The sequence below is a fragment of the Rhinolophus hipposideros genome, assembly GCF_964194185.1.
Source record: "Rhinolophus hipposideros genome assembly, chromosome: 6".
In the NCBI taxonomy this organism is placed as follows: Eukaryota; Metazoa; Chordata; class Mammalia; order Chiroptera; family Rhinolophidae; genus Rhinolophus; species Rhinolophus hipposideros.
Genome location: NC_138052.1, coordinates 48,389,141 through 48,401,498, shown reverse-complemented (window position 1 = coordinate 48,401,498; position 12,358 = coordinate 48,389,141). Strand labels below are relative to the sequence as shown.

Genomic DNA, 12,358 nt, shown 5'->3' with positions numbered 1-12,358 from the left:
TTCCAGAAGGAGAAGAGAGAGAGCAAGGAATTGAAAACCTATTTGAAGAAATAATGACAAAACTTCCCTAAACTGGTAAAGGAAATGGACGTAGAGAGTCCCAAACAAGAGAAACCCAGAGGCCAACACCAAGACACATCATAATTAAAATGCCAAAGTTTAAATACAAAGAGAGTATCTTAAAAGCAGCAGGAGAAAAGCAGTTAGTTACCTACAAGGGAGCCTCCATAAGACTGTCAGCTGATTTCTCAACAGAAACTTTGCAGGCAAGAAGGGAGTGGCAGGAAATATTCCAAGTGATGAAAAGCAATGACATACACCCAAGATTGCTCTACCCAGCAAGGCTGTCATTTAGAACTGAAGGACAGATAAGGAGCTTCCCAGACAGGAAAAAGCTGAAGGAGTTCATCACCACCAAACCAGTATTACAAGGACTTTTAGAGGGACTTCTTTAAGATAGGTGGGGGGTTAAGTAAGGACGGGTGAAACGGGAAGGGATTAAGAAGAATAAATTGGGTATTATATAGCAGTCATGGGGATGTAAGTTATAGCATAAGGAATATAGTCAACAATATTATAATAACTAGGTATGGTGCCAGATAGGTACTAGATCTATCAGGGTGACAGATGGAAATGGGGTTGGGGGAAGGGTGAAAAAGGTGAAGTCATTAAGAAATACAAATTGGTAGTTAATACAGTATGGGGAATATAATCAACAGTAATGTAAGATCATGTAAGGTGCCAGATGGGCACTGGACTTATTGGGGGATTACATCATAGACTGTGTAGATACCTGACCAATGCGCTGTACAATTGAAGAGCTGAAGTAGAATAATATTGAATGTCAACTATAACTAAATATATAGGTATATATGGTCATGGGATGTGGAGCACAACATAGGGAAGATAGTCGATGGTATTGTAACAGCTATATAAAATGTCAGAAGGGGAGTAGCCCGGGGGGTGGGTTATCACTTTATGAGGGGTTTAAATGTCTAACTATTACATTGCTTTGTACACCTCAAAGTAAAAAACCAAAACCAAAACCAAAAACCTGGTTCAAGAGCTGGGCTTTTATTTTTCTTATTATTATTATCTTTTTTTTGAGCTGGGCTTTTATTTAGTAGGTGACAGAAATGGGGGAGTGAGCAGAGTGCACAAATTTAAGTTTTAAATAAAGCATTCTCTCAGCTACACAGAAATGGTAGCAAAAAGAAGGGCAGGGTGACCAATTAGGAAGCTAAGCTATTAAATCAGGCAGAAAATGATGAGGAAATGAACTGAGACAGCACAAGTAAGAATGCTAAGGAAACAAGGATTCTAGAAATATAGAGGAGGAAAGACTGGCTGTGGAGGAGGGTGTGGTGGCATGACAGTGAATTTTCACAGCTTAGGAGAGATTTAGGAGGCAGCAGAACACATAAAGCTAAAGAAAATTCTAGTCTAAGGGTGAGAATTTAAGCAATATCAGTAGATATGCAAGAGTTAAAACCATAAGATTGGTAAAGGTTACCCAGGGAAAGCATACATGGGGAAAAGTGGGGAGAGGTCAGAACCCTATAATACAGTGACAATTAAAGGGCAGACAGAGGACAGAAAAAAACAGCCACAGAAATATTAGGACAATCAGGAAGTTTTGGTATCACTGAAGACAAAGGAGTAGCCCCCAGTTTTTCTGTTTGTGTTATTTCACTTACATATTTATTGGGGGCAGGTGAGAGGTCAGGTATAGGTAGGTTGGGGAGATGGTATTGGAAGATGGTATTTGAAGATGGTATTGGAAGGGACACCTGAGCTGAGCTTGAAGAAATGAGTACTATTTGGCCAAGCAAAGATGGAGGAACAGGAGAAAGGGGTATCAAAGACAAGGGCAACAGTACACAAATGTAAAGGGACACAAAAAGAAGAAATGTAGCTTAGCTGGGAAATAGCAACAGGTTTAGCGAAGTCAGAGTATGTAGGAAAGTGGTTGGAAGCTGAGGCTAGAAAGGTAGGCAGGGTGATGATTATGATGGGCTCTGTGTGCCATACTAAAAAGCTTCAATTTCTTTAAGGAAAAAAAAAAAGCATCATTAAAAAAAAGAAGTATTGTAACTTTACTGACAATTGTCACCACAATAAACTTTAATTTAAAAAAAAAAGCATGATTTAAAAAAAGCATGTCTGTATTCCCTTTCTTTTGAAAGCTGAGCTATTAAATAATCATTAATAAATAAAAGTTTAATACAGTCGGGCGATATCAATTATTTCTAAAACACATTTTATCTTAAAGGCAGGAAGCAATTAGTGTTTTAACGCGGGGGAAAATGGAAGGAAAGTTTTAGTTCAAATTGAGTTGTTTGTCAAAGGTCAGTGATCAGGAAACTTTTGTATAGTTTTGGAACTTAGGAGGAAAATATGGATTGGAGGTTTAGAAGAGATCTCCCAGGTAGAATAAATAGCATGAGAAGAAATGAGGACTGTTAAAGAACTCTGGGAAAAGAATCACATTTAGGGAATACACAGAAGACTAGAAGCCAGTGAAAGCATCTCAAAAAAGATGATCACAGTGGTTAAGTGGAAAACCACAAACTGCAGTGCCTTAGACCCCGAGGGGAGGTCACTAGTATCAAATGCTAGTCCTTGTTATTGGACTACCCTTCATTCCACATACTTTCGTAATCCAAATCCTACCCATTCTTCAAGGTTTAGATCAAACACATCCCTCCCATGAAATACTCTGGTGCTTTTGCTTATTTAAACAAATCCCCTCCTCTCAACTCCCACGCTATTTTTTTTCTGTACCTATCTTAAGGTACTTACTACTTTAAAATTCAAATATATATACAGAAGTATACAAAGTGAAAGTTAAGTGTTTTATTCCAACCTTCTTCCCACCAATACTATCTCCAAGGGTTATTAACTATTTTATCAACTTAAACATTTTCTTAAGAAGCAAAAATAAGATCTTCTTATCCATCCTTGTTCTTCTTGTTACACTTAATAGTCATGAAATCAATTACCCTCCCATTCTATTAAGGAGGCACAAAGAGGTAAACTAAATTGCCCTGAGTCACAGAGCAAGTGGTGAAGCCATATTTGAATCCAGGCAATCTGGCTGCAGAGCCTATACTTTTAACAACTGCTACTTCCCACACTTGTATTCTTAATGTATTTGCAATGTGAAAGTAATGTATTTAAAAAAGAAACTTGAAAACTTAAATGGTTTCCTCCTACAGAATAAAAATACCTTATTTATTTTGAACTTCTGTTGTGCCTCTATTGCCATATCTTCATTAAATCCTTGCATTAACTTTTCCCGGGAAAAACAAGGCAAATTTTGACAAAGCTTCACAAGCACAAAGTCTCGTAATTTCACATAGCTTTTGGATGGATCTTCCGCTGAAGAAATAAAGCAGAATAACATTTCCCTTACCCAACATAATTTCTTCATCACTTGCAATCTCAATATACATGTTAGGCTAGAAAGGCAAACGTTCTTAAAACAATTATACAAAAGTTACAATGTGAAAGGGTTATTCCTTATAAATCAAATAATAGCACTATTATCTTTGCCACATAAAATTATAGGTGTAATCCTTTTGCAGATATATGTTATTTGTGACTTAGAGCTACTCCTTTCATGTGTAAACTTTCTGACTGGTGTGTGATCATATGCATCTTACTTTTATTTTTAATTAAAGCAGTTACATAAACAAGAGATTCAAATATGGGTAATGAGTTCCAAATGCAAGTATTTTTTGATAGCTAAGGGTTCTAAAGATTCCTTACTTTAATCCAATAACCTTTATAGTCTGCTATACTTCTTTACCTAATTAAAAAAAAAAATCTTCAAATTTTTTTTAGAGAATATGATTTTGATCCTTTCTTCATTGCACCTGAAGCATAAATTTTCTTTCATGTTTGTCTATGTTATTTACATTATACTAAGTAGTAGACAAGGAAAACATCAAAACATGATGGTAGAAAGAATACTGCACAATCAGAGAACATGAGTTTGAGTCCCACTTGTCATTCATAGATGTAAGATGTTGGGCAAGTCACCTCACTTCTCTAAGCCTTCCTTTTGTGTCAGTAGAGGCTTAAAACAACAAATATTAAAGTTTGAGCTAGCACATGGATCATAAGACTTAATATTGTTACGATATCAATAATCTACAAACTATTCAAAGCAATTCGTATCAAAATCCTAGCTGGCTTTTTCTGTTGCAAAAATTAACAAGGTCATCCTAAAATTCATATAGATATGCAAGGAACCCAGAATAGCCAATACAATCTTGAAAAAAAACAAAAGTTAGAGGACTCCCATTTCCTGATTTTAAAACTTACTACAAAGCTACATTAATCAAGATGGTGTGGTACTGCCATAAGGATAGACATGTACCAAGTCTGACAATTAAGTTCATGACCTTGTTGCAACAATGTTGCTAATCATTTTTGATATCAGAGGGATTATTCATTATGAATTTGTACCAACTGGACAGTCAACCAAACTACCTGGAAGTGCTGAAAAAGGCTGCATGAAAAGGTTAGATGACCTGAACTTTTCACCAATAATTTGTGGCTCTTGCATCACGACAATGTGCCAGCTCACATGGCACTGTCTGTGAGGGAGTTTTCAGCCAGTAAACAAATAACTGTATTGGAACACCCTCCGTACTCACCTGATCTGGCCCCCAATGACTTCTTTCTTTACCCAAAGATAAAGGAAATATTGAAAGGAAGACATTTTGATGACACTCAAGACATCAAGGATAATATGACGACAGCTCTGATACCCATTCCAGAAAAAGAGTTCCAAAATTGCTTTGAAGGGTGGACTAGGGGCTGGCATTGGTGCATAGCTTCCCAAGGGGAGTACTTCAAAGGTGACCATGGTGATATTCAGCAATGAGGTATGTAGCACTTTTTCTAGGATGAGTTCTCAAACTTAATTGTCCACTTAATAGATCAGTGGAAATGCACTGAGAATTAAAAATAAACCCATAGTTCATGGTTGATTAATGTTTGAGAAGGGTGCCTAGAAAATTCAATGAGGGAAAGAATACTCTTTTAACAAATGGTACTTGGACAAAGGGATCTCCACAAACCAAAGAATAAAGCCGGACCCTTTCCTCACACCATATACAAAAATTGACTCAAAATGGATCACAGACCTAAATGTAAGAGGTAAAACTATAAAACTCCTAGAAGAAAACATAGGAGTTAATCTTCATGACTTTTGGTTAGGCAATGGTTTCTTAGATAATAGAACCAAAAGCATAAGCAACAGGAGAAAAAATTGATAAACTGGGCTATATAAAAATTAAAAATTTTTGTGCTGCAAATGATACCAAGAAAATGAAAACACAACCCACAGAATGACAGAAAATATCTGCAAGTCATATATATGATGAGACTTGTATCCAAAATTTTAATATAAAAACTTTTATAATTCAGTAAGAAAAAGACAAATAACGGGCCAGCCCAGTGGCGCAGGCGGTTAGAGCTCCATGCTTCTAACTCCGAAGGCTGCCGGTTCGATTCCCACATGGGCCAGTGGGCTCTCAACAACCCAAAAAAAAAAAAAAAAAAAAAAGACAAATAACCCAATTTTAAAAATGGGCAAAGGATCTAAATAGTTCTCAAGATATCTAAATGGACAAGCACATGAGGAGATGCTTAACGTCACTCACTAGCCACAGGACAACCCCAATCAAAATAATAAAATACCATTTCATGTTCACTAGAATGACTAGAATAAAAAAGACAGTAACAAGTACTGATGGTGGTGTGGAGAAACTGAAACCCTGTATACTGCTGATAGAAATGTAAAATGGCACAGCCACTTTGGAAAAGAGTGTGGTGGTCAAATAGTCACCAGATTTTCTACAATTTCTACTCCTAGGTATGTACCCAAGAGATGAAAACATTTCTATTGCCAAATACAACTCTATTCATAATTCAATTCTGGAAGAAACAAATCCTTTATAAAATCACACAACTGAGATGTATTTAAACGTTATATATCTTAAGATACTGACATCCTCAAAAGGAAGATGTACATGATATTAAGAATTGTCTTCCAGTATTTTACTTTTAAATCAAGTGCTAAAAAAAAGAAAATGGGTGGCAATTACACCATAAACATCTATCTATCCTTTAACATAGGCCATCGATGGTAAGTTTTAATTATCACTGTATCTAGCTTTATGTCAAGTAAGCAAAAGGCCATCTCAATATAAAGAATATCCTGGATTGCAAAGGGAGATCCAGAGGCTGTAAAAGATCCACAAAGTTAAGAAAAATATATAAAATAATGAGATTAAAATGACTAAAGAGCAGAAAATTCCCGTTTTTTAAAAGGACTGGATATGGAAATCTAAGAGAAATATCTTAATGAGAACAGCTGATCAGGCATTTTTAGTAATTTATAATAATGACAAATGTTAATGCTGAAAATAAAGGCTGATATCCGTTTTCAAATTCAGAAATCCTTTAGCATGTTTAGCCTTTTCTCTTTAGAGACTTCAGTTTGCAATGAATAAAGGCTACTATTATTGATGACTCTTCACTGAGATTTAAGAAATAAAGTTCTTTATCTGCTAATTGGTGCTAAGTATCAAGGACTTTATTGGTTGGAGCAGACAGAAGAAAGTGGTTAAGAGGCTTCACAGAAACAACCCCCGCTGGCACATTACCCACTAGAAACGACAAAGACTACTTATGTGAACCCTACATCCCCAGATTAAAATCACCAGAAAAGTGTCCCTTCATGTAGCACCAAGTCCAAGTTCTGTAAGTAAACAGAAACTAAACAATTTTCAGTTTAGCGAAAAAGAAGTGCTATCATTTGTATTATGTTTCTATAATTTTACAAGTCATTAAGCTAGTGAAGGTATCACAAATAATTTATAACTTTTGATATTAACTAACTTTAGTAATGACTTCTTTATATCCCAGGCTTCCAAAACATATCACAGTAGCAGGAAAGTCAGATGGAAAGATAATTCAACTCTCTAAACATGGAATTCCCTTTTAAAAACAACATGCTTTTCCTCCAATTTATTAATCTACAGGACCAAAAGTTTTGGAATAACTTTATATTCTTTGGTTTCTAGTTCCACATCCAGTATGTATATTCTAGTCCCATATCCAGCATATTTTTTGATGCCTTTAAACAAATTGATAAAATAAAATTCCAAAATAGCACTTTTTAATAGGTTAACATTTTTATGTGTATTACGTATTGTAGCTTTAAAAACAAACATGTATTCAAACTCATAGAATAAAATTTAACACCTAATTTGGATGTAAATACTGGTATAGTGGTTTTCCTGGGGGGAAAAAGGTGACTTTCAGTTTAATCAACAACTTTGAGTAACAAATTTGAAACAGTGTTACTCAAGGGCAAGAAAATAATGACAACATAAATGTTCCTTGGACCACTTTGGTTCTTTGGTAGCTCACCTGTTTACATATTATCATGTGTAACTCCACCTAATGATGACTTTTGCATTCAAAGAGTAGTCTCTTTCCTCCTTCTAAGCATCCTATTCATATTACCACTTCTATGGCTCATTCATATTGAAAGATGTTTTCAAAACAAATAAGCCCACATTTCACATTATAAACTATTGTTGTGAAGGCATGCATTTTCAGAATATAAAACACACACTTTAAAAAATTTGTTTTCTACCCATGTACTACTTACCTTGGCTGTTTTTCCTAAGTTTAGAGTATCTTGCCCCTACATGAAAATTAGAGCATGCTCTCTGAGCAATGCAACTCTTTACTAAATAAACTGAACAAAGAAGGCATACCACACTTGCAACATATTCATGCCTGACCAAGATTTCCCAATGCATATTCAGTTCATTATCTTCAATTTGCTCAATCACTTCATACTTACAAGATGCAATCCAATACCACAAAAGTTTATGATTTAAAATGTAATCTTAAGCCACCTTGAGATAGTTCCAAAAAGACCCCAAGACAATGCTGCTATTTAAAACAGAATAGTTATCTGTGACAAAAAAAAAATCAATCAGTAAAGAGGTTTTAGAAAGGCTCTTTCGGTAAAAAATCAAAATTTACATACCTGTAATATCAAGAACAGAAGGCGATGCAATGTAGTATCTATGAACTGTTTCAAGAAGTTGAGCACCATGGCCTTGACCTTGAAATGGAGTCAGTATCAGCATCTGACTACAGTAAAGAAATGATTCTAAAATTAAAATATCACAACATGACCAGTTTAAAAATTGCAAATCACTAGGGTATTATGAGCATTTTAAAGTCTGCATGACTTTTCAATCAACGTCAAGAAATCCAAAAATTACTGAGATACTCAAATTTGGCTTAATCTTCCTCAGTTTCCTTGGGAACAAATAAATAAATCAGAATATAGCCAATGAATAATGGTGATTTTTTAAAACAAATCAACACTACTATAACAAGTATTGGAAACTTCAGCAGTTCCTTCTTCTGAAATAAAAGACAAGGCACGTGTTATACTGCCAATTACCTTACACGTGGCCGGGTTTTGTCTGGGTACACATAGTAATTATAGACTGTCATGTAGCCTACGGTCGCAAAGAGCGTAGCTCCATCCTTATTATACTTCTCAAATCTGCAGATAAAACAGAAAGCCAAGCAGGTCAATTACAGTCGCGCTCCCATGCAGTGTCCATTTTCTTTTCCATTCTCTGACTGAATTTTCAGTGTCAGCAAGCTACTCTGTGAGGGCCCAATGGGTACACCTGCTATGTTCTGAATGTACAATTCACTTAATTGGTGTGCAGCAACTTGGATAAATCAGACCTCTTTACATCACTTCAGTGCACTTGCCTATTATAAAGATGAATAGGTGGCAAGTAAAAGAAAACACAGGCAAAGCTCATTTTACTGTTTAAGCCTACATTCAGGGCTCTAACGGACAACAGCATTTAATTCAGCTCTATTCTCAAGGTCTCCCAAAGCATAATGAAGGAAAACTCAAGCCTCATAAACAATAGTTTTTCTTTGCTGGAAAAAATATCATTATACTGTCCCAATAATTGGACCGCCAAATTAAAACGCTGGCTTTGTGGAGGTAATAAGGTCTACTGTTGCTTTAGAACTGTACTTACACTAGAAAGTAGTGCCATCTTTCATCATCCACGTCAATAAAGCTAGCAGTTTCAATAAACCACATCAAAAAGGTCTGAAGCCTTTCATGATATTCTCGAAAGCCTCTACATGTCATGTCAGCCTAGGGAAAAAGCCAGGAAAAGTCAGGTGAAACTCATCACAGAAGCAAGTGAAAGTGTGCAGAATACAAAACAATTCTGTGGGAAAATGTTTAGAAATCTCAAATTAAGATGTGTACACAGACACACACACAAAATAGATCTTCATTTTTAATGCTGACAAAAATTTGTTTCTTGAAGTTAGAATAAATCACTAAAAATAACACAGCAAAATAGCACATAGATTTCAGGTACATGGAGTATTTTTATCCAAGAAAATTTAGATTTATTTTTACCTTGTATATTTGAAAGGTAAAATTTTCTCCTCCTGTTGGACTTAGAACAGAGTATGTATGGAGTAAGGTTCCAAATGGCTTGAAATCAACTTCTTTTTCCAGCAAAGAAAGAAAATCATTCGTGTTTGTACAAAAGCCAGGTGGAATGATTTGTCTAATTTTGCCCTCGACGTCATCTGCCTAAGGAATGGAGGTTAAAGGACATAAGAAAAAATTAATAACAAATTTGACCTTTAATTGAATACGCATAATTTCTTTGAAATGGACAAAACCATAAAAATCACAAAACTTCAGTTCACAGTTAAACTAAAGAAGTATGTAGTGAAGTGGAAAAGGATGAGTTTCATGTGCACAAGATACTGCCACACAAACCTGAAATGAGCATAAGCATAACATAGAAACACAAAAGAAGAGACAGGTATAGCCTGAAATCAAGTGCAGGAATGAGAGCAATGCTAACATCATGTAGAAAATGCTGCCTATATGCCTTCAGGACAACTTGAATGGGCCAAAACAAAAGGCTGCTTATTATTTAATGTATGTCAAGAAGACCATATTATTCAAGACAGGAAAAGATCACCAGCAGCAGAGGTGAGGCCAGAGTCTGACTAAAGGAGTAACAATCTCGCAAACAAGTAGACAGATCATAATTCTCTCATATACCAAACTCAAAATTAAGATAAATTGAAAACTATTCCCACTTAGGAAATACATAAATTGTATTTTATCCATAAAATGGATATATTATCCACTCATACCTACAATGTGACACAGTTTTTATAGACATCGATTTGTGACAGTAAAAAGAGACAAGCCTGGACAACAAAATTAAACTCAGAGATTAAAAATACACTTGTTAAACAACCTCAATGAATGTTAAAACTATCAGCTGAGCAGACTTCATAATCCTTTTCAAAACCCCAAAAGACCACTTGATTGAATACATTTACTACTTCTCTTTAACCATGAATATTTGATGAAGTCTTACAATAAAGTATTACTGCTTCTCACCAGGCAATAAAACTTAATGAATTGGTCTCAACTTAACAAAACCTTATCCCTCAATACAGTCCCTAAAAGCCTGACATTACATTCAACAAAATGAGCTTGCATTCTATTCGAACTTTTTCCTGAACAATGAGGCCAGGTTTTTACTTAATGGAGTTTGCCGTGAGTTCAGCTGTAATGTTTGTATTGTATCTATTTCCACAAGGACTGACACAAGAACACTTTGTGTTAACTTACTAAGCAGCTCTTTCATACCGTTTACATGCATGATGGGTATTAGTTCTAAACCAAGACCCTTGCTACTTAGCATTCAAAACAGGGAAATTAAGATGCTTAGGACAAAATACACTACAAAAGGCTAATACAACATGCTACTAATTCCTGTCCTTTCAACCATTTTTTAACTAAGTAGAAGCAATGCACCTGCAGATGAATAGCACTTTATTATCATTCAGTTACATTTTAGGATAGAGAACCAAGGATGGAGTTTATCACAAACAAGTTTTATTTTCAGTGCCTTTGGTACCACCAACATTTATATATAACTTGTTTATAGCTATAAAAAAGGAGCTATTATTTAAAATACAACTCTTCAACATTTTGCCCAACAGTTTATTTTTAATATGTACAACAGTCCTTGCAATCCATTCATACTCAAGATCAAATAAATTGCATTTGATAAGATTATTTTTGCTTATTTTTAAAGTACTATTTGAAAAACAGTTCTCCTTGAAACTGCTATCTAATGTGAAGAGACCATCATAAGCATGTTTTACAGAATCTATACAATTTCAATAATCACAAGAGGAAATTGTAATAATAGGGAATAGTTTTAATAGGTCTGTTGTGTGGCAATTAAAATCTGGAGTAGTGATGGGTGAAGCAGCATAATTTTGTTTCAAGTTAAAAAAAAGTCAAGAAACACTACTTAAAGAGATTTATATTCTATCAGTTTTATTTATTTATTATATTTTATTTTTTTTAAGGAGGGCGCAGCTCACAGTGGCCCATGTGGGGATCAAACCGGCAACCTGGTTTTATCAGCACCATGCTCTAACCAACTGAGCTAACCGGCCACCCCTACAATCTATCAATTTAAAAGAAAACACTTCAAGGAATTTAGTGTATATAATTTTAACTTTTAAAAACTTTCCCAATATCCTATCTTCTCAACAAGGCATTACAAAGTGTGACCAAATAACTTCATGTATCTTTCATCAAATGTACTTCAAAGATTTCTTAGAAACTCCTAAAATTCAAGTAGCAATTCTGGTGAAAGACAGTAACTCAAAGGTTTGAGCTCAACAAAGTTGAAAGAAGTTAATGTTTAACTTTCCACCTTCAAAGGACACCTGTTTATTGTAATAAATATCTTCAAATAAAATATTTTGCTCTGGGCAATTCTACACATTACTTTAGTAACTTTTACAGGGGAATAAAAGGCTAAGTTTGAAAACAAAAAAATCTGTTATTTGTAATAGGTTAGAGAAAATGTATATCTGATATATTACATAACATACATAACATAAAACCAAATAGCTCTTCAAATCTATAATTCAGAACTTTGCTTCACTAAAGGAAAGTGTTTGCATTTCTCTATTAAATGGATTCTGCTTTAGGAAAAAAAATTCTATAATCACCATGTCTAGAGAGCTGTACTCTTTTCTAAAAGAATAAATATATTTTAGTTCAGTTAAACATTCATTTTTCATATTGGATTACTGGCCAGATAATAAAATCCCACTACAGAAAAACCCCATCTAATCGTTTTTAGTTGAATGTAGAATTAAACATTAACTGAAACCTTTAATTCCAATGATTCTTGCTAAAGTTTAGATTTCACTT

General features: G+C 34.7%; 2 protein-coding genes across 2 annotated transcripts in view; one reads left to right on the top strand and one right to left on the bottom strand.

Annotated features, from left to right (window-relative positions):
- The window catches only part of SLC25A12 (solute carrier family 25 member 12), a 166,470-nt gene that overhangs the window by 24,441 nt on the left and 129,671 nt on the right, over positions 1-12,358 (top strand). The window lies entirely within an intron of this gene.
- The window catches only part of HAT1 (histone acetyltransferase 1), a gene marked incomplete at its 5' end in the record, with an annotated part of 46,423 nt that overhangs the window by 10,331 nt on the left and 23,734 nt on the right, over positions 1-12,358 (bottom strand). Inside the window, 5 exon segments of the mRNA XM_081051798.1 lie at positions 3,230-3,381; positions 8,081-8,187; positions 8,507-8,611; positions 9,111-9,232; positions 9,506-9,685. Of these exon segments, the coding sequence (XP_080907924.1) occupies positions 3,230-3,381; positions 8,081-8,187; positions 8,507-8,611; positions 9,111-9,232; positions 9,506-9,685 (666 nt within the window).